At 34.1% G+C, this 25934-nt stretch overlaps 2 protein-coding genes and 3 pseudogenes across 3 annotated transcripts in view; 4 read left to right on the plus strand and 1 right to left on the minus strand.

The window, feature by feature from the left end:
- Positions 1–150: 150 nt before the first annotated feature.
- LOC143179232 (rac guanine nucleotide exchange factor JJ) lies at positions 151–2303 on the minus strand. The gene is made up of 8 exons (XM_076378358.1): positions 2207–2303; positions 2006–2136; positions 1640–1861; positions 1386–1572; positions 907–1319; positions 674–811; positions 390–554; positions 151–318 (listed from the first exon to the last, which is right to left on the minus strand). The coding sequence occupies exons 1-8, from the start codon at positions 2301–2303 to the stop codon at positions 151–153; spliced, it is 1521 nt and encodes a 506-aa protein (XP_076234473.1).
- Positions 2304–2826: 523 nt separating this feature from the next.
- The window catches only part of LOC143178795 (membralin-like), a 195717-nt gene continuing 172609 nt past the window's right edge, over positions 2827–25934 (plus strand). For both annotated transcript variants that reach the window (XM_076377646.1, XM_076377645.1), the window contains exons 1-9: positions 2827–2922; positions 3513–3927; positions 4568–4803; positions 4887–5109; positions 5192–5330; positions 5498–5732; positions 5823–5913; positions 9040–9097; positions 18757–18840. In XM_076377646.1, the coding sequence (XP_076233761.1) occupies positions 3661–3927; positions 4568–4803; positions 4887–5109; positions 5192–5330; positions 5498–5732; positions 5823–5913; positions 9040–9097; positions 18757–18840 (1333 nt within the window). In that variant the 5' untranslated portion in view covers positions 2827–2922; positions 3513–3660. The remainder of the gene's footprint in view (positions 2923–3512; positions 3928–4567; positions 4804–4886; positions 5110–5191; positions 5331–5497; positions 5733–5822; positions 5914–9039; positions 9098–18756; positions 18841–25934) is intronic.
- On the plus strand, positions 9955–11695 carry LOC143178799 (cytochrome P450 9e2 pseudogene; annotated as a pseudogene).
- On the plus strand, positions 12187–13702 carry LOC143178955 (cytochrome P450 9e2 pseudogene; annotated as a pseudogene).
- On the plus strand, positions 14631–15618 carry LOC143178956 (cytochrome P450 9e2 pseudogene; annotated as a pseudogene).

Below are 25934 nucleotides of genomic sequence, written 5' to 3' on the forward strand. Positions count from 1 at the left end.
TATTTCCTAGTTAAAAAATTTTGGATATTTAAATACTATTCAAATTTTTAAAATGACATAAAATTGTTATTTATTTTTGTCAGGAAGTAAATAAATAAATATTATTTTATTAGTTTTTATTACAAATTGTAAAATATCAGCTTGATTATGCTACCTAAATGTAAGAAATTCTCTTAAAGATGATCCAAGAAATGAAAAAAATTCACTGATGGATTTATATGTCGATTGAGCCTGTTGTTTAAAATTTAAAGAACGAGTGGAAGATGAACACAGTTTACTATTTCTAATACGTTGTACGTTTTCTTTGTTTATTATATCCTAAAAATCAATGTTTAAGAGTGAATATGTATTTTTCCATCTTATTATATTTTTATAATGTTCAAACTTACACAGTTAATTGCTCTTTCATAAGATTCGTTATATATTGAGTTATGCTCATTCTTAAATCTTTTTAATCTTTTCAAAAGTGGAAAACAATTATTTTCTGGTTGTATATCTGCATCTGCCTCACTGTCTTTTTTCAGATACATAATTCTTGATGCATCCAAATTTACCTGTTGAACAAATATTATAAACTTTCTTTTGAAAATATTATGAATCACTTTATAATTTATTTTTTTTTTTTTTAAATAAAAGAGGTATAATTTCACAAATATAAAGTAATTTTCTAAACCTCAGTTTTTTCATCTGATCTTTTCCTCTTGCCAGGAACTATAGGTATATTTTCAGAAGGAAACAGATTAAGATTATTGTGCCTCAGTGGTTTTCTCGAACTGCTATCTTTTCGCAGAGTTTGTCTACATTCTGCATACTAAAATAATAATGAATGAATTGTGCAAATTAAAATGAAGTAAACTGTAATGTAAAGAGTGTATATATTTTTATAAGAATAGCATATAATAATACCTTTTTTATAGAATTCTGCACTGCTTCTATCCATAAATTGCTATCATCTTTTTCAGAATAAAGTAGGAGTGTCTCATTCAAGCATGTAACACAAAATAATCCACCACTTAAAACACATTCAACTTTGCATTTGTTCAGAGGTAAAACGCAACACACAGTTAATGAAGTTTCTGGATCACCCTTGCAATATAATAAAGTATCGCTAAAAAGAATAAAATATCTTCTATATGCAGAATTTCTTCGTCTAGATACTCTCATCAATGCTCCTTGCTTGATCAATTTTCTACCCGGTTTTACCAAATTTATCGGATTGGTTATACATTTTTGAAGTCTTAATAATTTTTGTGCTTCTTCTTGTTGTTCAACTAAAGTATTTATATGCCTTGCTGCCTTTTCAACTTCCACTAAACACACTATAATCATTAAATTTGTGAGTTTTTAATAAAAACAATTTCAATCCATGTACAAGTCATAATTACCTTGTAAAAGATTGTACTCTTTATGTTTAGTAGGTGTATGTTGCAGAACTTCTTGCAAGAGTAACTTATATCTAGGTACTCTTTGTATTGGTGTAATTAACAATGATGGTAATTTTTTACCAACTTCTGGCCTCGATTCTTGGTTACTAATAAAATTTTTGAACGCAACATCATTTTCCTGTTTTGTCTGAAAAGAGTATTTTTTTCTTCAAGGAAATATCACTTTACATAAAAATTAAGAATTATTAACATACCTGTAGCAGAGATAAAACTTGCTCGTAATCATAAGCATAAACAGAATATAACTTAAAAAATGGGGCAAGCTTATGAAATGCACCAGCTACATTTTGCGGATCATTTTTTAACTCTTTCACTAATTCTCCACTAACATTGTATAGTGTTTTTATATTTTCAGACAATGTTGAAAGTAAAATGTGATGCAATAATTTCTTTTCAAACATTGGTTCTATGAAAAACTGAAAAAGAATTTATTTTACATCATATTATTATGTACAATGTTCCAGATGTAATTAATTCGCTAACATAGAAGTATTTTAATATTTCTCTAATTTACAAAAAAGTAATTTTTTTATTTGGTATAACAAATAAATAAAAAATACCTCCATTAAAGTTTCCAACTGTTTTAAATATGTAACTTCTGTTGTTAAAATTTCTTGAATAGCTTGATATCGTAAATTTTTCTCTTTTTCTTCAATGCTTCTCTGATTATTTTCGTTTAAACTATTAAGAACTGAAAATATACATAAGTTATATTTTTAACATAAAAATTAATCAACAAAATAATAAACCACTTTTCATACCTTTCATGCGAGTTCGCATACTCAAAACATTTCTATTATTTATAATTGCTTTTAACTCGAAACTGAGAGGAGTTTGTGGTGATCTCGGTGAGTTCATGATTTTCAATAATAATGTCACTGTTAGATTTTGTGTTAAATTTGATTATTATTTTACACTTAGTAAACTATGAGTATTTTTTGTTATTCATAAATTGTTAACTTCTTCATTCAAAGTTACTTAAAAATATGGTTTACGCTTTCAACAATACATTCCACTACAGTAAAACAATGTGTGCTAGAATACGCTGCATTGGTTAAAATTCAAAACTTTGTGACGTATTTTCGTTACATGCTAGTGACTTTTGTTGTTCAAGTATGGCTTACTTGGATTTAAAATTGTCGTATCAATAAGCACTTGAACTAGTCAAATTGTTTTATTGGTTGATTGATAATGGGTCTCCAATAAAAATTAATAGTTGATAGAAACTTTCGAAAGCAACAGTTTTCCGAATTATTTTGTGCTTTAACGTTGGTAACGTTATAATATTTAAGAACTAGTATGTGCGGGTTGTGGAATATCGAAACATATGATGATGAAGTGACAATTTGATGAGAATCAAATTTGTTAATACTTACAGCCTGTATTTTTATGAATCTGTTATTAATCGTAGTGACACGCAAGGAAATAGTATTGTTAGAAATACGAAGTTATATTTACTGTTCAACTTTTATATAAGGTACGATATGGTTGATTTATGTCGTAAAATTTGATCAGTGATTCTTGTGTCAGCTGCAAATGTCACATCCGGGTGATGATGATATACATGAAAAATACATCTATCACAAGTGTAAATTAAATAATATTCTTTAAATTTGTTTACAATATGTAATTATTATTTTTTTAAATTGCTCAATTACATAATGAAACGTGATGTTGCTACATGGAGTTGTTTTTTTTTTTTCAAGAGAATAATTTGCAGTGTAAATAATAACAAGTTTTGTGAACAACTTCGAAATTATTTTGATAATTTATAAAATTTTTACCAACTTACAGCGAAAAATATTACTGTTGAAAAGGTTATGATGGCTGTAGTAGTTGTACTGAACATGTTTTGTATTGGTTATGATAGGGAAAAAAATGATTTCATTTCTAACTTTCAATCAAGTAAAGTTGTGTGTTAAAAGGATATGAAATATGTAAATATTGAGAGCAATATTCATTATGAATTGAGTGATCTTCCACTAGTACGGAATAATAGTAAAAGTAAATAATAAGAGCACAGTGATCATTACTATTTTACAACTGTAATTTTTGCTTGTTTTTCAGGATATTAGACAAAATGTCTTGGATGGTGGAATCTACATATGTATCATGTACAAATATTTAAGAAGTTTCATACTTGGAGATGTATGAATGAAAACCATTAATTAATGCAACATTATTTATTAAAAACAGATATTACATAATATTTAAAATGTCACAAGTGGATGGTGGCACTACACCAGTTACAAATAATCAGAACGGTGCAACTGTACATAATAATCGTAATATTGGTGGTACAACTCGGCCAACTTTGAACAATAATAACATGAATACTACTAGAAATAATAACAATCAAAACCCATTGGTCAATGTACGGGAAAGGCTTTTTCAAGCAATATTTATTAGAGGTGCATTAACTTATGCGAGAACATGTCCAAGGCCTGTCAGAAGATTTATAGAATTTATAGTTCTTTTAAAGGTAGATTTTGATTATCTTCATTCATAAATAACTAAAGGTATGCGAGAACTCCAAAATATTTGATTTAGTTGAAAATTTTGTTCTTAAACTGGATTGGATTTCTAAGAGTATTACGCGACTTGAGAATATCAGGATTTTCGAAGACAACCCAAATTACATTTTGAAATGTACAGTTCTCATTGCTGAGGCTTTTAGGGGTAATCTGTGTCCTTTTGAAGGAATTTTCTCAGTGTTTCGCTAACATTGCAGTTACTTTCATTAGGAGGTTGAATGACATGCTGATACTGCAACATCACTGCCTCAAGAATGAGAACTATAACATGTCACCAGGTTGTGAAAGTCTTAAAACAGCCTTTTTTTAATACGACTGTTATTTTCGACTTTCGATCTATGTGATATATTTTTTTTAGAATTAGTCCTTCTGAAACCTAATTCGAATTCTCGAAATCCTCGAAAGAAATTTTCGAGTTACGAAATACCCTCAGGACTCCGAACCGACTCAATCTATTCTCTTACCGGTTCGTTGAGAGTGTAGCCTATATTTTGGGATTTTCACATATCTTTATGGATAAAGATACTATAACACATTTACTAAAATATTATAATATTATGTAAATAATTGTAAATTATATATTTTCAGGCTATATTAGCATTTTTTGTGCTGGCTTATATTCACATAGTATTTTCACGTGCACCAACAAATTGTTTAGAACATATACGTGATGATTGGCCACGGGATGGCATATTACGAGTCGAGATACTTAGGAATGGAGGAGAAGATTACAGTATAGAAAAAAGTTACGCAAAAGAAGAGAAATTACGGCAAGAGAAGGTTGATGATTTAACTAGCGCTCTGGGAATATTAATTAGAGATGGGTAAGAATAAATATAATACTGTAGTTAAATATATGTTTTTATTTATTAATTTTTAGTTATTAACTTGCTTGTTTCATTTACAGTTTTATCAATATCGAACCGTCCGCTGTTGACGATGAGAGGGACACGGCTAACACATCGAACGAAGAAAATCATAATAACTTAATGCCTGAAAAAGAAATAGTTATGAGGAACACCAATGTTCCTGGCGAAGTGCAAGATCCAAATTTAAGCACGAGTAACACAATAATAAGTCCATCTCTGCCAGCAAAATTATGGAATGAATTAAATGTAGAGAGTACAGAAGTAAATATCATTTATTGGACAAACGTTACATTTGTTATTAATAATGGAGCTTTTGAATATTATGTTGGAATTAATATTTTAGGCATCAGATGAAAAGATAATACCATTATCAAACGCACAAAATAGCACTATAGAACAAGATACAAATAAAGCAGATAAAGAAGACGATATTCAACCTTTAAAGGAGCAGAATTCCGAAGCTGATAAACTTGCTAGAACAGGTACGATTATCTTTATGATTTCTCACGTGAAAATATTAATCTTAATAAAGTTACTATCGTACTTTTATTAGGTTCTTAATTCTTGTTTAGAGAATGAATATATTATTAATGTTAATCTTAATAAAGTTATTATAGTATTTTTACGAGGTACTTATTTCCTTTTTTAGATGATGGATATATTGTGGAGTATTCATTAGAATATGGCTTTTTGAGGCTATCACCTGTAGCTAGACAACGATTAAACATTCCTGTAAAAATCGTTACTTTGGATCCTGTAAATGATAAGTGCTTTGGTGATGATTTTTCAAGATTTATACTTGACGAATTCTTGGGATATGATGATTTATTAATGGCGAGTATTAAGACGTTAGCAGAACATGAGGACAATAAAGGCTTTTTACGGTAATTAAATTATAAAATTTACTAAATATTATTCTTTTGAAAAAAATTGTTGTTGATTAAAAGATCTATATTATATATTATTATTTACAGAAATGTAGTGACTGGAGAGCATTATCGATTTGTAAGCATGTGGATGACCAGAACTTCGTACCTTGCTGCATTTTTCATCATGTTAGTTTTTGTAAGTATATTCTTCTTATCATACTATACTACAAATAATAGTATAGGCAGGATAAAAGAGGATTATTTGGATTTTTGGTTAAATCCTCAAAAATTAGATAGATTAGTTCTTACTACAAATTGTGCGATATGTTATGATTAGAATTATTTTAAACAAAAAATGCTCTGTGCGTCTAAATTAGAGTTAGTTTCGTATCCTACATGTCTTCGATCCAGATATATTCTTCCTTGTCGGAGGGATGGTGTTATACGTGTTCACACGACAGTCTGGTACATGTAAAATGATATGGCAATCAATTTAAAGTAACCATGTACTAAGGTAATTCTCAACCCCTTACATCCTCATATCGAGCGATCCCTTTGGAGTCGAACCGTTGGCTATAAATCAACGTTATTATGGGCATCATATTCGTTACAGATACGCAAGTTGGTAATTTCGTATCAGATTGTGCACAAATATGTTGTACAATCTTGCATTAAGCGTGATAGGATCACCAAGAATTTTCAATCGTTTTTAAAATGTGTTTTTTACAAACAACACGTTTTATTAGTTATCTGTATCTTTATCATTGACCAATTTAAATTACTTCTACTTTATTTTAATTTGCAAATAGGAGTCATCTCGAATGAAGTTTCCTTCAATGAGTAACTTTTCTTATGATAATTAGATTGGTAAATATAAGATAGTGTTATTGGTAGCAAGGTTTCAATGTAGACTGTGCGAATACCAGATGGGTCGTACAATTTTGGAGTGCTCCCTAGTTGTTAGGAATAGGATAGGATGTTAGGAAGATCTCAAGCTTTTTGGTATACCAATATATACGTGTTCTTCTGTTATGCTTTCTTCTTTTGGACTATAGAATAGAATGCAAAGTAGCTGTTTTCAAAATTTGTTTGGAAATTATTTAAAAGGGGTGGTCCTTTTGATAAAGTAGAAATTTGATAAAGGATAAGTCTTTTTACTTTTAATTTAATTTTGCATAGTATGTAGATATACATATATTAAGCGTAATAGAATGTAAGATATTAAATGACTTGACATTGACTTCACTGATACGTGATGTTAGATAATTGTAAATGACACCCGAAAATAATTTATTTTATACATACGTAGATTATATCGTATTAGAATCATTCGATTGTGTAACAAAAGTGGATTTACAAACACTGAAAATTCAAATTTTATGAAAAATTCTCATACGTGATATTAAAATAGAGATCTATTTAAGGGTATATATGATCGAAAACGCTGTTACTTTTTCGCATCGTGTATTAACATAGTATTCTGCGAATTGATTATAGAGGATTGGGAATGTTTCGAATGTAATTCGTGACGGAGACGGGATGGGTAGATCTCGTGTCGCAACACGTGAATGTTACTTCAGTGATTGGGGTGCCACCTGGAACCACCCTTTGTCAACCCTCCGCGAAGTCACGTGTACAAGACTGTCGTCATCCATGTATTATCTTGTATCTCCTCTGTCATGTGCGCATGACATCAGCTACTTTGTTACAATGCAGTACAGCGTCACATACTTACTATTCTTTTCTTTTTCCTTTTCTTCGAGCTTCCTTTGAGTTTTCTCGTACATGCATTTATTTTGTCTCATTTTTTTCAGATATTTTGACCTTTTGTATCGAATTTGATCAGCGTTTGTTTTTTATCATTATCTTTCTAGTCTATTGATTTGTAGCTATTCCATGCTCCAAGAAAAACTATTAAGCGGGAAGTGTAAATTTTATATTTAAGTTATAGTACGTCGATGCATATATTATAAATTCATTAAAAAATTTAAAAGAATTGCTTGGATAACTCTTCGAATATGTTAGATAAATTTTTATTCATATATGTGGGCAGGAATATGAGGAACTTATAGAAAAACAAGAGTTTGAATATTACGAAAATGAGTGGCTAGACGGGAAATACTACTATGTACAATTGAGTGTTTGAGAAAGATATTTTAATCGTATTAGTGTCTGAGAAAGAAATATTTGAATAACTAAAATAGACAGATTTTTTTTTAACTAGTATGAAATATGATTACTGTTTATCGAGGAATTACATTTTATACAAGAGTGACAAACTTGACATGTTTTGACGTCAGTAGCCATTTGCAATTCTCCGGTACATTTTACGTAATATTGATAATGTTGCGTAATGAGTCATCATTCGAATCAAATTTTGCAAACAATTGTTTTTTTTGACATGTGAAGGACTGTGAATTTTCCATAGAATTGAGTGAATTGGTTAACGAGGCTTGTTGATTTCTTTAAAAATGACACGTAGAAGTTTTTCGTTGGATAGAAAGGTTAAAAATGGAATGCTTTTGAAGAGATGTAACAGGTTTTATCAAAATTTCATTTTTTATTCACATTACTTCGCGATGTACATAAATGAAGCAGTATATACATAATTGCTTTTAATGTAATTAGAAAATTTATTTTGTTAATAATTTTAAATAATTATTTTTAAAATTGAATAAGCTTTATCTTTCTAAATTTTCTTTGCTCCGAATCCTACTGGAACGCAATTTCATGGAAAATTAAGAATCATAAAGCTGAAAAATTGTCCATTAATTACGAAGACATAATTTCTGCAGCATTTATATTTGAATTGTAATATTCTTTCAAATAATATTTCTTTCTTATTTTTTTAATGTTATATGTTTTTGTATCACTTTTCGTGTAAATAACATCTGCAGCGTACCATTCAGTGGGTTTGTTGCCAAGGTTGCCTGTTGCAAATAGTGAATTATCTGCAGGGGTGTCAGGTGCTAGTTCAATTCGAACCGATCGCAGTTCAATTGCATTATTCACTCTGAACTCGGTAACCGAGCTCTGCTTGCACGTTATCTCGTAATATAGCTTCGTTGCAATCTCTTTCTAATAAATACCACATATTTTGGTCTAGAACGCGTATTAATTGATATAATTTTGCGTTCGAAATTATTCACAAATTTAATTAGGGACTCTTTCGTTGTGTATTTTTTCTACAGACAATTTTTTATTTTGTGTACTTACTTACACACAATTAATATTTAAAATGACTCATATATTTTTATTTAAAAAGTACATCAATAGTTAGAAAATAAATTTTAATACTTGATCGTTTTATTTTCTGTTTCAGACTATTTCTATATCAATGCTGTTGCGTTACTCGCATCATCAGATTTTCGTCTTCATCGGTAAGTGATTACAAATATGGGCAATCATATTTAAATTGTCTTAGTTTTATCATTTTATTTAATTATACCAAAATGAACAACTTTTTTCTAAGTTTCGAATATTTTAATTTTCTTATAACAGATTGTATTCTAGATGCTAGTTGCAATAGGAGATATAAGTATGTCCTTTGATCAGACATTCTTTAGTCAGAATAATTTGTTTTAAATCAAATTGAACAAATTTGAAAAATAAATTAAAAATAGATGTAACATCTATGAAAACTTGATTATTCTTGCTATTTAGGTATATTTATGAAATGTGTAAAATTTACTATAACTTTAATTTAAAAATTAAAAAAGTGAAATCTATTGCGACGGGAAATTATATTTTCACAGATAGGCTTGAAGTGAATAGGAAAGTGATGTGTTAAAGGACACATTGTTCTTTATACTTTGAAACTCAAAGAACATGTGGTGCACTCATATAAATTATGAATATTTTCGAATTAATTGGAAAAATGCATTTTATATTACAATAATTTATCACAAGCAATTTAGAATCATTATCGCAAAAGATTAATTTATCATAATTTAAGGTATGAGGTAAATGACCTCTATATCTGATAACTTGTAAGCGATGGAATTAGTAGATTTCCTTGCATAGTACAAAATTGTCGCGATATGAAGTCGCGATACGAAGTCGCGATACGAAGTCGCGATAAAGTATCATGTTCTAAAAATTTTGAATTGCTCAGCTCTTATCCAAAAAAATATTATCAAAGCGTTTGCGTATCCTTGTGAACAGGTGGGTACGCTAACATTTATAAGAACTGTCAGTTACAAATGGTAAATCGAATCGGAAGGTTTCATCTGTAAGCATGGAGAGTTCACCATTGAACGTGTTTCAGTTACTAGTCTTTACTTTAATTACCATTATCTTAACAAAGTTAATCGCGCTGGTGTATAAGCACCTCACGTATTGGAAGGCACGTAATGTCCCGTATATAAAAACGGTTCCAATTTTTGGGATTAAAGGGAGTGTTATTTTTCGTCTCACATCCTTCGTCGATTGCGCGAAATTTATTTACAATTACTATCCAAATGTAAAGTACACGGGAACAATGGACTTCGCAACGCCGACCTTCATCATCCAGGACCCCGAATTAGTCAAAGACTTAACGATAAAGTACTTCGATAAGTTTCCGGATCATCAGGCCTTTATCAACGAAGAAATGGATCCGATCTTCGGAAAGAACGTTTTCTCGTTAAAAGGCGATCATTGGAGGAAGATGAGAAACACCTTGAGCCCGTTCTTCACGTCCAGCAAGATGAAGTTCATGTTCGAGCTAGTGTCGAATAGTTCGCACGACTTCATCGACTATCTGTACGACCACCCTGAATTCTCCTCCTCGATGGAACTGAAAACGACTTTCACCAGATACACGAGCGACGTGATCGCGACGGTAGCTTTCGGGATCAGCGTGAACTCGCTTAAGAATCGCGACAACGAGTTCTACAAGGCAGGCACCGTCATTAATAATTTCCATGGCCTGCGCCGTATGATTACGTTCTTGTTTTTCCGATGGAATCCTCGTTTAATGAGGATGCTGGGTTTCACGTGGTTGCCCCGTAAAGAGAGAAGCTTCTTCTCGAACGTGATTTCAGAAGCGGTGAAATTGCGCGACGAGCAGGGTATTGTTAGACGCGACATGATCCAGTTGTTGATCGAGGCTAGGAACAAAGAAGAGAACCATGAACTGACCAATGACGATATCCTCGCCCAAGCCTTTGTTTTTTTCATAGCTGGTTGGGATGCGTCGTCCAGCTTAATGTCTTTCGTGCTCTATGAGTTGGCCCTCAACCAGGACATTCAAGAAAGGCTGCGAAAGGAAGTGGAGAAACACTTGGTGGAGGGAAATGGAGAAATTTCTTACGATTCCCTGATGAAGATGGAGTACATGGACATGGTGGTATCTGAGACGCTTAGGAAGCATCCTCCAACATTGGTCACCGATAGGGTTTGCGTGGAAAAGTTCGAGTTGCCTCCTGCTGCACCTGGTTACAGTAGCGTCACTGTGAACCCAGATGATAACATCGTAATCCCTATTATTGGATTCCACTTTGACCCTAAGTATTTCCCTAACCCGGAAAAGTTTGATCCAGAACGGTTTAGCGCGGCAAATAAACATAACATTAATCCATATACGTACATTCCTTTCGGCCTGGGACCTCGGAAATGCATCGGTAATCGTTTTATCCTAATGGAAACGAAGATCGTGGTAGCCAATTTTTTGCGGAAGTTTATTATAGTGCCTACTGAGAAAACGAAACCGTTTGTATGTGAGAAAGGCAGTTTTCAATTGACTCCGGTGGATGGACTTTGGATTGGTTTGAAGAAAAGGAACGCGTAGAGTTTCTGTTTATTAGATAGCAACTTGTTGTTTTCTGTTTATTCATATTGTTATACGCTTTGGAACTTTATCAACTGTTATTATAACCCGTAATATTTTTATTGTATATAAATAGAATGGAATTACAGTGGAAACATAACGACGGTCACATAATAAGTAAAATTAAATTAATAAAAAAGAAACAGGGAAAAAGGTGTATACATATATATAATGTTGCTGCTATTTTTAACGAACCACCCACATTTTCCAAAAACTGTTATCTTAAAATATTACTGGCTAAAACATTTGATTTAATTCATGTTCAGATTTGCTACTCATGCACCGATAAGAGACATGCAAATGTATGTTTATGTGTATGTAATTTTATGTTCTTATATATACATTATTTTATATACGTACATGTATGTATAAATATATATAAAGCGTTGGCAACAATTGAAAGTCATTCGTATTAGTAGATCAGTGATGGACGTTTCCTTCTTTTCGTCATTGGTGATTATCTTGATCACCGTTATTTTAATTAATATACTCGTTGCTGTGTACCGACAACAAACCTACTGGAGAAACAAAGGCGTACCATGTCTCACAGCAGCACCATTTCTTGGAACATCATGGAAGTTTTTGCTCGGTCGAGTTACGTTTCTAGATTATACCAGATTTCTTTATAACCACTTTCCGAACGTAAGGTATGTCGGAATGATGGATTTCCATACGCCCAATATACTAATCCGCGATCCTCAGTTGCTCGAAGAAATTGCTATAAAAAGCTTTAAGTGCTTCACCGATCATCAACATATCTTAGATGAAACCGTAGAACCTCTGCTTTCGAAAAACCTTTTTACGCTGCGTGGTCAAAAATGGAAAGAGATGAGGTATATCCTAAGTCCATCGTTCACCAGTAATAAAATGAACTTCCTGTTCAACCTGGTATCAGACTGCTCTCACGAGTACGTCGATTATTTGTACCATCATACGGACTTCTCCTCGTCGTTAGACCTGAAGGACGTGTTTGCCAGATACACGGCCGACGTGATCGTCAGCGTGGCATTTGGTCTGTCCGTGAACTCGTTGAAGGACCGTGACAATGAGTTGTACACGATGGGGAGAACCATGCTCCCTTCTGGCTTCAAACATCAACTTAAATTTTCTCTGAACCGTACATGTGCATGGTTAATGAGGTGGCTGGGAATAACGGTGTTCCCCCGTACAAATATAAACTTCTTCCGCAAGGTCATCACTGAGACGCTGAAAGAACGTGAGAGGCAGGGTATAGTCAGACAGGACATGCTCCATCTGTTGAAAATGGCTAACAATACGAACAAATATACGCAGCAGTTAGATGTCGATGATATTGTCTCGCAGGGGCTGGTCTTTTTTACGGCTGGCTTCGAAATGTCTTCTACTCTAGTATCCTTCGTGGTATATGAATTGGCACTGAATCAAGACGTTCAGAAGAAGCTGCAAGAGGAAGTGGATCGCGCCATGGCAGAAGGGAACGGAGAAATTACGTACAAGATATTGAACAAAATGGAGTATATGGACCAGGTGGTGTCTGAGACCCTCAGGACTCATCCTCCCGTACTCATGATTAATAGATTATGCGTGGAGGAGTTCGAACTGCCTCCGGCTGGACCTGGTTATAACCGTGTAACCATGCGTCCAGGTGAAGTTGTTTGGTTTCCCGTTGAAGCAATACAGCGCGATCCCAAATACTTTCCTGACCCGGAGAGATTCGATCCTGAACGATTTAGCGAAGAGAATAAAAGTAACATTGTTTCTAACACTTTCGTACCTTTTGGACTTGGACCGAGAAAGTGCATTGGTGAACGTTTTTCTTTTATGGAGACGAAAATTGTAATTGCTCATATATTGCACAGATTTGTCATAAAACGTTCCGAGAAGACAAAAGCGCCTTTGATCTTCAAGAAGTTGACTGCTCACCAGGATCCAGAAGATGGGTTTTTCGTTCGTTTAGAGAAAAGAATTTGAATTTGTTGAAACATTTATTGTGTAAATTAATTACATATGGTGATAGGTTAGTTTTTATTTACTGTTTAAGGGATATCAAGATATCAGTTTGAAAAGGTAGTTCGCAATATTAATTACGGTATTTTTGTGATTAATATTAAAGGAAAATTATGTACGATCTTGTATATAAAATTATAAAATTTTCACTTCATGAAATTGTATAATTTCGTTTAATGTAAAACATGTATATTTTTTTAAAATTATATATGAAAAATGTAACTAAATGTATCAAAAGTTTTAATTTGTATAATTAATTAGAATCAGTAATCGATAATCTTTTTAAAAAGATTAATCAGAAATATGATTAAACTTTATCTTTGCTTGTCATCGTGTCTCACTTCAACTTTGTTTCTTTCAAGACTAAAAAATGGATTAATATCTTTCAGATAAAGTTAATCATAACTCGACTGTTAGGTTTAAATAACGAATAAGGTCAATAACCTTAACGTAAGTGTAAATCTGTTTTAATGTATGTGGTAATGTACCGATATAACTCTAATGATAATAAATATATATGTATATCGTACGTGTTTCAAAAGCTATCGATAAGAAGATATTAAAATTGAAAAATCATCTTCAATAATTTCAATATCTAAATTTTCATTTCATTCTAATACGTCTGTACATCATATCAAGAACGCAGAACAGAATAGAATCTCATATAAAAGGAAATTCTAGAAATTTTTCTTCAATCAGCTCTGATATCTTTGATGCCCCGATGCACAAAGTTCAAACTGAAACCTGACAACAAAGTGTTCCTTTTTATTTTTATATGGATATCTGTTGGGAGCTTGACAATAGTTCCAACCTGCAGCTACAGTTTCTGCAACGCATTTTCGGTAACTATCAAGGAAGAACAGTATCAACATATGTAGATCATTCATGTAGTTGATGTAACCATCTCTCTACTTCCCTCTTGGTCATTCATCGTGCAACGACAAACCCGTACACATATATTTGTAGTCAACTTTCTTCTTCTTTTCACTCAAACCCTTGTCGCTTGCACTTATGGTTCTCTGGCTAGCCAAGCTCGCCACAATATTTCACCCGCAATGCTTCTATCGAAAGAACAAATGTGTGCCCTAGATTTGATCGATAAAAGTATTTGGGGCAGGATGGCGAGTCTTCACGCAGTGTTTGTATTTTCCGAACTCCTGCAAATTCATTTGTAATTGTCACTCGAAATTTGTATTAACTCGTTAAAGAATCACGATAAGGATAAGCTTCTACAAGAAGCGAATCGTCACGATAAAATTCCACTTGTTCGAATATCTCTTGTGCCGTATGAATGCCCGTGTTATCAGGATGGCGGGATTATCGTTTCTGTCGCGTGACACAGCTACTTTCTTCCACAGCGTAGTCATCAAAACTGTACCGACACGGGACGAGCAGAATGTCGTCAGGATAGACATGATCCATCTTCTGATGCAGGCTAGGGACAAAGGGAAGCTCGACATTGAACAGATGACCATCGATGACATCATAGCTCAAGCGTTTATCTTCTTCTTGGCTGGCTTCGACATATCCTCCGCGCTGATGTGTTACATCGTCTATGAATTGGCTGTCAACCCAGATGTCCAAGAAAAGCTTCGGGACGAAGTTGATCGTTACATGGTGGACGGGGATATCTTGTACGAGATCCTCTCGAAAATCGAGTATATAGAGACGGTGACTTTACAAGCGCTCAGGAAATATTCACCAGTGATGTTTATTGATAGATTGTACGAACAGAAGTCTGAATTACCTTTGACTGGGGTTGGTTACGACAGCGTCAATGTGAAACGGAACGATATCATTTGGTTATCTGTTGTACCATGATTCGTATTTTCCTGACCTGGAGAAGTTTGACCTTGAGCGATTCAGCGATTCAGTAAAAGCAATATTGTTCCAGATACTTATATAACTTTTGGCTTTGAGTCGAGGAAGTGTATAAGCAATCGGTTTGTCCTGATGGCGACCAAGGTATTGATTGCTCATCTTTTGCACAGGTTTCGAGTGAGGTCTAGCGAAAAGACCAAGATACTGATCGAATTCAGTAAACTAAACTTTTCGATAAATACTGATGATGGTATTTGGATTGGACTGGAAAGGAGGGAAATTTAGATCGGGTGTTATATTTGGTTGGGAATGCTGCGAAATGTAGTTTCTAATTTGTTGTTAATTTGCTCCTTTTGATGTGAATATTTTGGATGCTCGTGAATAGTTGGGTTGAGTGAAGGGTTGTTAGTTTGTGTCGAGGGATGTGTGTTTTGTTGGGAAGAGAAATTTAGTCCACCGTGTGAGTTTGAATGGACTTAATCGTGACTAGTGGAGAATTTGAATAGTATAAACTGGGCGTCGTGGTTAGTGGATTTGGTCTGAGTTAATGGTAGTAAAATATTTCCTAAGAAAGATCTAGGAAGTTTGAAACTGCGTAAAAGAGAAATAAATATTTTTCTTTCGCAGGATATATTATAAGATTTATCTGGTATTGAGAATTCATAAATGTTGTGTCATTACTATTATAATGAAGTACTTGTCTCTAAGATATACATGGAATGAGATTTTTAAGTATAGATAGTAGAATTGAAATTGCAAACGTTCTCGTTTATCTTCCTGAATTTTAACATTTATGTTTGATACTGATTATTTAAATTAATTTACTGATATGTATATATATATACATATACTTGATTCTTGCAGTTACCAATAAATTGCTGTAATATGTAACCTTGTTAACCTTGAAACAAGTGCGTGCAATAGACTATCGGTTTGTGTAATCGAAGTGTTTGTTTACACGCGCAAGGACTTAAACACGCATTCTAGGCTAGCATTTTTCCTTTCCGTGTCACGTTGCTTTGTTAGCAATAGAACTGTTTGAGCTTATCATTTTGTCTTCGGCCACGTATACGATCACTTCTTACGATCGCATTGACGCACTTGACGCCTCTTAGATAATAATCTTCGCGGGAACTCTGAGCAAATATTAGCGAATGACCATTATGCGCCAGCATATTTGTAAATTTAATGGGAATATGGAAAGTGGTAGCAGAAAATATATTGATATTTTAGAACTGTTTGAGAGTAAGAAAATTTATATATAACTTTATAACCTTGAATTATAAAATTAATCGATTTCTGGGATGTGATTTTTTGTCACAGAATGATAATGAAAGTTTTTATTTGTGGATTTCACGAGAAGGCTTAGGCTGTTCAATCTTGTATAATTATTAAGGTAAAGTTTTGTGTAGTGAGGTGCAACGAACCCCTAGAGGGTAATTGCTCTTTCTAGATGCTTTGTAATTTGTTTTACCTTTTTTTATTCTAATGAAATTCTAACATTCACCAATATCATATAGAAATCATTCACATGCCAGTGATTCATATGTATATTAAAAAGAGTATTGTTTTCGATTCCAGTTTTTATCGTTTCTTCATACTAGTATCAAAACTGACAATTTATCAGTATGCGATAGGAACAGAGAGCTGTGGGTTCAATGACTGATAAGTACTTCAGATTTTAAGTGATCATGAATTTTACGATTAGCTGTGTACAATAAATAAGCAACGATAATTAGAGGTTACATCATGAGTCCATTGTCCATGTTTTTCATACTACTTTTTTATACTTTACATACTACTTAGCTTATGTCTATTTAAAGATCCAAAAAGATACAAATTATGAAATACTTTTCTAAAATTTTCTGTCGCATCAATTATAGACTATTAACGTTTCTGAGAAACTAATATTACAGTTTGCCGAGTAATTTGGTGCTTGTTAAGACGTAGAGCTGTCCACTTTCTATTTTATTTTGGTCACATTATATAATCCCTTATTTAAACTTCGGGGAAAACCTTAGGGGTTCTTTGAACGAGAGACAATATTTTTAGAATGTTCCTCAAAAATTAAATCAGAGGAAAAAGAGAATTCCAAGATTCTGGATTGAATCAAGAGAATATAAAATAGAGTTATTAAAAGAATAGTCATAAATAATTCTGTTTTTACTACGAATAGTCCGTTTTCGGAGTAGTCCATGGTCAAACTTGTGTATTTTTATGAAAGCAAAATAGACAAGTGAGCAGGGAAAAATAATTCCACGATACTGGCGCGGTGCCAACCAGAGTTCAGATTACATAGGACAAGATGGAGGACTCGGGAGTTTTAATAAGCCGGTGGGAGTGGCTTTAGTGGGTGATATCTTGGAAATCTAAAATTCATTAAATCGAAACGCCGCGCCGCGAGGCCACGGTGCGGAAATTTGTAAGCGGCGATACACCGACGCTGTCATAAAGAAGAGACGACACGCGTCGCCGTTTGGGAATAGCTCAACTTCTTAATTACATCGCTGCGCCTCGATTAAGTTATAGAACGGGACATTCCCTGTGAAAGTTTTAGTTGTCCCTTAAGAACAGAGCGCTTAGCGCGCACTGTCGTTAACACTGACCCAAAGATTCGACTTTTTTAGGTCTAAACCATAGACGAAAAATAAAAAAGATTGTTGATTTATGTGTATATTATGTCATTCTTCAAATTTGAGAAGGAAAATTAAAGGAGCTTGGTTATGGTTAGGTACGATACATACTGTAACTTTCGAATTTTGAACTGGAACAAGTCTTTACATCTTTTAAGTTGTTCTTAAGTGTAAGTTTTTTATCACTTAGAAATATATGCATTTTAATTGAATTAGACGAATGTTTGAAAACCATATGAAACTATTCGTATCATTTAAATCTCGTTTAAAGCATTTCCTGTAGGTGTACCTACACGAAAATTAATATTTCCTATTGCATGCTACTGAGACAGACCGAATGGAACGAATTAATGGGAAATCGTACATGGATTATCTCGGTAGCAAGTGGGAACCTTGTCTCTCGCCTCGAGGCGTCGATCGAAAGTTCGTCCGAACTTAAATCGAGATCGAGGAAGTTTTGAAATTAATTTTTATTGAGCTTTGAACCGACTCATCGAACGCGACACTCAACTTGTGTAATAACCTCCCGTCCCAGGGAACTTTTCGTCACGGCCTGATCTAATAAATATTAAATTCGAACAGTTCGTCGTCGAGCATAACGATCTCGATACAATATCGTGCTTGGCAATTCAGAGAACAGAATATTAAATATATTCTTACGAATCTCCCTTAAACGACTCTATCGTCCTCGTTCGATTATTTAGAAAACTTCTCATCGATCGTATGCTGCTTTGCACGAGCATCTTACTTGTTTTTCACGTGAAATATACTTTCTTTTACTTTGTTTCAGTGGATTTGCTTCAAATGTTGGAATTCAATTTGACGGTGTCATTCCCTGCTGCCTCTCTGCTCACTGTGATTTTGGCCCTCGTGGGTAAGTCTAATTTATATGTTATTTTAAATAAATATTTAAAGTTTATTGAAAATATTTCAACTGTGTTAAAAACTTATTGAAAGTAAAGTTTCACTTATCTATATCACCCACAAATAAGTTTTTAAATACATATATCGCATTAAAGTCGTTCAATGAAGCAACAATAGTAGATTCAAAGACACTCAGAACTCAAATTTCGTTAAAAATTCTTGTACTTGGTATTAGAATAAGGGTATCGATACGTTAATCGTTGTCTTATAACATAGGTCTTATATCTTATAACGAGAGTCAAACCAGGCCTAATAGTTCAGTTAAAGGTGGTATGTCCCAGCAGTAGCGGCGTCAAAGTTGAACATACGCCGTGTACCAAGGGTACAAAGTATTAAAGGGCTTTTTACTAAATCACGGCCTTTCTTGACATCGTTCCCCTTCCGCAGATACGACGTTAGCTCGGTTACAAAGCTGATTGGCCGGGATGGTTAACCCAGGATTCTGCATAAATTTCTGATGAAGGCGCAACAGTTGGGTAACCCGCTCGGAGCCCATTTAGCAACGGTGGCGGCGTCGGTGGTTTCTCTACCACCGCGACGCCCAGTTCCGTTTCAGCCTGAATCTCCTCTTCACGCTTCGCATGTCCGTCAACGCCATCCAATTGACCTACATAAAGCGTGGTATCACTAATCCTCTCGCGGAGCTATGCAGTACTTCTGAAAATACTGATAAAATTTGGTGCTACCCAGCTCTTCTTTTCCCTTTCTTCTCTTCTACCAGATTCTTGTCGTTTTTTTATCGGTGTATCAACTGCAGAGTAACGGGGATGTAATTTGACATTACAAGTGATAGACTGGCATTCCAAGTTATAGATTGTGGAGTCGAGAAAGGAAGTTATAGTTATATAATTGTTAATGGAGACGTGTACAGATTAGAAAGAAATACACTCATCGTATATGGCGAGACGAAACCACTAGAATACAGGTTTTTAATCATTTTACATATACCATAACAAATCGTTCTCTTTAGTTTCGAAGTATTTGGTAATAAAAATTTATTGTAGATATTATGTCAAATTTCTGCATTAGATACAATTAATGCTATACACGGTGTTCGATAGCAGGTATCAGAAATTTTAAGAAGTGAGTCTACATGCTAAAATAAGAGAAAAATCAGGAATGTCGAAATTGCGTTTGAGACTTCACTTTTAAGTTATCAGTTGTTAAGAAAAGACCTAGAATACACGTCAGATGTTTTATTCAGGGACCCCATTCTACTAATATATCGCTGCGTCTGAGCTGGCTAATGCACGCCACCAGTAGAATAAGTCCCAAGTCAGACACAGCTCACACGCATTGTAGGTACGTTTCTCAACTCAGAAACGAAGTCTTAAAGACAATTTCGTCTTATATTAACATGTATAATCACTCCTGAAAATTTCTAACATCTATTATCCAACTCCTTGTATTAATCTAGACTCTGTATTAATAATGTCCAAAAACTGGTTATTAAGGATTAAAGTCACATATTCAGTTCCGTAGAAGTAAATTTCAATTTACAGTTACAATAGTGGTGGCAAAGATGTAGCTGGGACGCGATGGTCAGTTTTTATTCGAGAAATGGTCAAGATTTTCATCTCCTCTTCTCTGTGGAGTACATTGCAGGGCCACCAGTTGCTCGGTTGGTAGCCGAGCAAAATGACGACAGAAGTGGTAAATTTCCGGATTCGTACTTGCTACCGTAAGGATCGCAGAGGTTCGCGTCTCTGTGTATGTGTAGCCCAGCACGCGAGTGTGCCTATGTGTGTATATCGGGTTTACGGGTAGGTGTGGAAGAAGGAAAGGAAGCCTTAGGGAAGTTGTTATCTGAAGTAATGGGTTCCGGTTCCTGTGTCGCTTCCTGCCCTCCATCCGTCATCCTGCAGCTCTCTCTGGCGGGTACCTCTACGATTTCTCAGCTCTCTACATACTCCCCTGGCCCCTCTGCTCACCCTTCCTCACCCCGTTCTACCCCCCCTTTCCAGGCTAAGAACATTCTGCATCGTATTTCTGCGCTAATAAACGCTGAAAAAGTCGGTTCCATTGATATACGTGGGAAATTTCGTATCGAAGGCGTTTCGAAAATGTTGCAACCCACCCTTTTTCACGCTTGTTATTTCAACGCATTGCTCATTTCTGCGAGGATGACAAAGGAGAGAGCAGGGTTTTCGAAGAGCAGTTGATGAACGTACAGTTACTAGCGTTGGGAAAATTTATAGGAATTCAATTTACTTATATACCTATTCATAGTTCTCATTACTACGAAACAGACTTATTTATAGTACTATAAAGAATAATTTGGAGAAATTGATAGACCAAATACTATAAAGTTCCTTTACATTAAATAATTTTTATCGAGGGTTACCTAATTCCTTATATTTTTAAAATTTTGATCAAGAATAGAACTTCTCACTTTGAAAACTGTTTCTGTTTTGCTCATATTGATGATGTGGAGTAAACAACATTAAAATATTTTTTTCGACACTCGAATATATTGAATGTATTAATAGCATTCCAATCAACGTTCATAAAAATAACCCGCCACTCGCATATCATTGGAAAATATTATAATTTTTGTCGATACCATAATATGTAGTAGAGTGCACGTTTGCTCCATAAACCTTTAAACTCGATTTTCTTCAAAATTGACCTTCCTATGGGTCAATTTTCTTTCATACTTTTTTTCCTATGAATTTTACTATGACGGGTTCTACCTTCGTCGTCTATTACATCGTAATAATGTCTTTAGATATATACTTAGTAATAAAAGGAATTTTAGAATAGTTTTGAGAATATTAGAAAACAGAATCTTAATTTATAATTTTTTCGTGAATACGTTAGGAAAACCATATTTCTTACTCTTAAATGATCAGGTATTAGATCCTTGACGGTAATCTCGTTATATATTTTTTTAGAGCTCATTAAGCCATCACACTTAAATGTTACACAAGAAACTAGAAGAAGTCGATCAGCGTTCAAAGCCTTGTTTTTACCGTGAACAACTAATAACTAACAGAATAAAAGCCCTCAGTATTTCCATTAAGACTCTTTCAGAGCCTGCAAAGTTAAAAAATAAGCAAATTTTCTGAAAAGAAGGCCTTTTTAATAAGGATTACATACTTTAAAAGTTCGCAACCTTTTTCCGCAGTAGCCTGTATAACTCGTTAATTCGTTCAGACGTAACTGTGTAAAAATTCCCCTCGTCCGTTTTGAACACTTTATTACAGCCCTTATCAGAGTTACGCTTTCATACGCGCCAACTTGTGCAGATCGATACGCGCATACCCTTTGTGTATCCTCTCTAAAATTTCGTTGTTCCATTCGTCGTTCACGGCCGTTGCTTCCGTGATTCTGTTGGTGCCTGTGTATCATCGTCGTGAATTCACGCGAAATCGACCGCGTGTCGCGCGGCATTTGGCCTCGGGAACGACCAGGAAGACGATTTTGCATAATGGAACGTCAAAGAACAGATTCACCGGCGGCGCCCTCGCGTATCAGTGACGCATGATCGACCGTCTAACATGCTGTAAACACATTTTCACCAACGGTCAGGAACATGTTGCACTCGCTGCTATTTCGTTTATCTGCTTACAACCCTGTCGAAACAACTTTGCTTCTATCTAGCCGCGGCACCAAGCGCTATCGAATCACTGGCACAAAGCTTTGCCAAAATAGTCTTTTCTTACTTAGCGTGGTACGTGGTAGGTCGCGATAGCCAGATTATCAATAATTCAATATTTTAGAAGCTGAAACTCATCAACATTAAGGAAAATTTTGTATTCTACTGCATAAGTACGTGTTTAATGGTTAATTGTTCAAAAATTGTAAGATTTACTTCAGGTCCTTTTAATTCGTTCAAGGGAAATTTATTAAACATGTGTTGTGTAATGTAATATAACTGATAATTTAATAATATTGTGGAATAGGAGAATATGGCTGTCGTAAGCTTATGAAAGCATTACTCGCTTCTGTATACACTTAATCATGCAGCATCGCATCTCTTCGCATCTGCTGCAAATGCACGGTGGAATCTGGAGTTGAGCAATAGTTACAGACCAAGTTGTTAGGGTTAGACAGTTGAATCAACATACAGAGCGTCATTGATCCATTTCGTGTTCAGAGCTTGAAACATGTGTGCAATCCGACTACACATGCTCTAGGTAAACCAAACATGCATACCTCTCAGTTTTCTCTGTTTCTGCATCCTTTGATCTTATCTTGTTTTCTTTATAATTTTCATAGTTTGTACACGATGTCGAATCATAGATATCAGTGCAGTGGCAAGGTCGCATTACTGGATCAACTTGTAAATATCACATAGATTGTCTTAGCAAAGTGATTTGTTAATGGTTAAAACTATAAATTTTATAATCTGGTTTCTCCTGATGATATTGTCAGTTATCTGACAATTACATACTAGTTTTGTAAAAGCAACGTAAATTTTCTTTTAATTTCACCTTTGACATTTTGATATGGCATTCTTTCTAAGAAATCTTGAGTGTCCTTAAATTTATGCTTGTAAGACGAAACGACATAAGTCGCATTTTTAAAAAACTTTAATTTCAATTTAATCCTGCAAGATAAAATGTTTGTTTTTGATAGAAGTAAATTGAATTAAAGAATGGTTTGCGACTGAAAGAACGAAATTACAATAAGTTGTAAGTCCACAATACACATTTGAAGTTTAAAACCTTAAACATTATTATTTGAAAAATAGAAATATATGACCTACGTCGTTTTACACTACAATCACAGAATTATTTGCTGTCATAGTATCAATATTGATTAAATATTTTTGTCGTCTTTGTTACCTCTCCAGAACATTGGTTTATTGTTCTTGGTTTTATCACTCATTTTCTGTAGCAATGATGTACCTAAAAAAGTGACTTTTTGGGAAATGTGACAGTCGTTAATAGAATTGTGTGTGTAAACTTTTGCAACAAATGGGCGATATCATTAGTTACTTCTAATTCAATTTTTTAGCTTCATATATTTGGGGAAGCGAGAAAGGTTCTGCAAAGTTTATTGAATGCAGTATAGTGGGTTAATTGAAATCAGGGGTCAGCTTAATATTGCTGGATTCCATGGCAGATCAGCTGAAAAATCCGAAAAAGAAGACTAACTTCGTTTCCACTTGTCTTCGTTTTGATCTGATTGGAAACAAACGTGTCCAATCTCGGATTCCATCAAACTGAGGTGCGTCTAGTACGCTTGGCCAGCAGGGAATATTATGTCCATTAGGTCCTGAGTGTTCCGGTTGTTGGTGGTGGTTTGCACGAAATTAACATCGGCCAAGCTTTGTTCGTCATCGATGACACGTAAGCGAGGCTTGTACACAGTTGACCATCAATTAACCGCATTATTGGCAATCGTTCCTTTCAGAAACAAACATAGGTACACTGATACTCAAAATTATTCGAACATTTGTGAGCAAACATGCACAGTTGTCTTCCTGAAATACTTTCTGCGCACTACTACTTATGGAATACGTAATGATAACATACAAATACTGCTTAAATGTTTAAATTAATAACTAAAATCGATCTATTACTTCCCTATAAAATAAATGAATTTTGAATCAAAAATAATGTTACTTGTGATCCAATTTATGGAGTTGGATATTCAGCAAATCAACTATGGAATCATTCAAGTAGCTTTAATCTTAAAAATTTTCAAAGTTGATGCTGTAAGACTTCAATCCATAAACATTCATCACAGATGCTTGAAAATGTCTTCCTTAAAATGTATAAAAATAATTTTACTCTTGAATTATGCTCTTCCTAATAAAATTATTTATTTTTGGAAATACAAGGGATGGTTGAGACAGTCAGTATGAAAATCTCAGCATAGATAATTCATTTTATAAAGGGGGAATCTCGAAGTTTGGCGAGATCGATGTTCACGGATGATCGATCATTATTGCGGCGTTTTGTGTGCGTAGGTGTGCGTCAGGAGTGTGTAAAGTCAATTGTGTCGCGTACCAACTATGTTCGAGTCACACATCTGCCACCTATCTTGTCAATCACGACTGCGAATTAGTTTTGATGCAACAAGGTCGCCATGAATTCAACGTGCCGGAAATTATAATCAGCGGCTGCCGGTTTCGCTAAATACATATACATATAGCCTAATCGTGAAACAGCATGATTTCCTTATCATCTTGTAAACAGCTTCATCTTAGATGATTGCATATATTATTTATCTAGATAAATATATTAGAATTACCATTGATTAATGTAGATCTATTTCTATTTTTTATTATTAGGTCCATGCATATGAAATGTCTGGTTCTTAGTCAGAACTTCAAAAATATGTAATTTCTTTAAAACATCATGTACGTACATATTCTTTAATTTTGATATTATATTTAGATATAACTAGTTTTATAGAAGTAGTCAGAGAATTGTGAAACATAACAGTGTTTCTATTACATTTTATTAGTTATTATTTTATAGATCAATCGGCTTAGTTTCCTTCAGTCTTCTGATTTATGGAATTTTTGAAGCATCGTACTTTTCGTGCAATCTTCCCAGTATTAACCAGGCAGTTATAAACTTCTGAAAATGAATATTATATATGTACCATCCTACCATATGTAGCTAATTGTTTGTAAATATTTAGTTGCTTACTGAATTTGCTCTCATTTCTATTCGTATAACAGAAATATGAAAGACGATTTCATTATTAGCTATTATTTGATCCATGCTAAAATTAGCCAAACCGCTTCAGGGAATCGACGACACGTTTTGCGCGATAGCCCATCGAGAATATCGTGGTTCATTCAATTTTCTAACCGTTTGAAGCGGTTTCACTTTAAACTGTCTACCTCCTACGATCTGTCCATATGTGCATTCTCAATCCACCAATATATGGGTGCACATAGATACTTATATGCTCGCAAATGGATCGGGTTTACGGCCACATTTATAGACAGCGAGACCGGAGTAAAGAAAACGGTGTTACAGAAGGCGTGTCATTTAATTTTCCTCACTTTATTTCGCTGTCTCTTATACACATGGGAGAATCCACGAAAATGCGAAAAATTATCCTACTATATTGGATTGT

Source organism: Calliopsis andreniformis, chromosome 5 (assembly GCF_051401765.1).
Source record: "Calliopsis andreniformis isolate RMS-2024a chromosome 5, iyCalAndr_principal, whole genome shotgun sequence".
NCBI lineage: Eukaryota > Metazoa > Arthropoda > Insecta > Hymenoptera > Andrenidae > Calliopsis > Calliopsis andreniformis.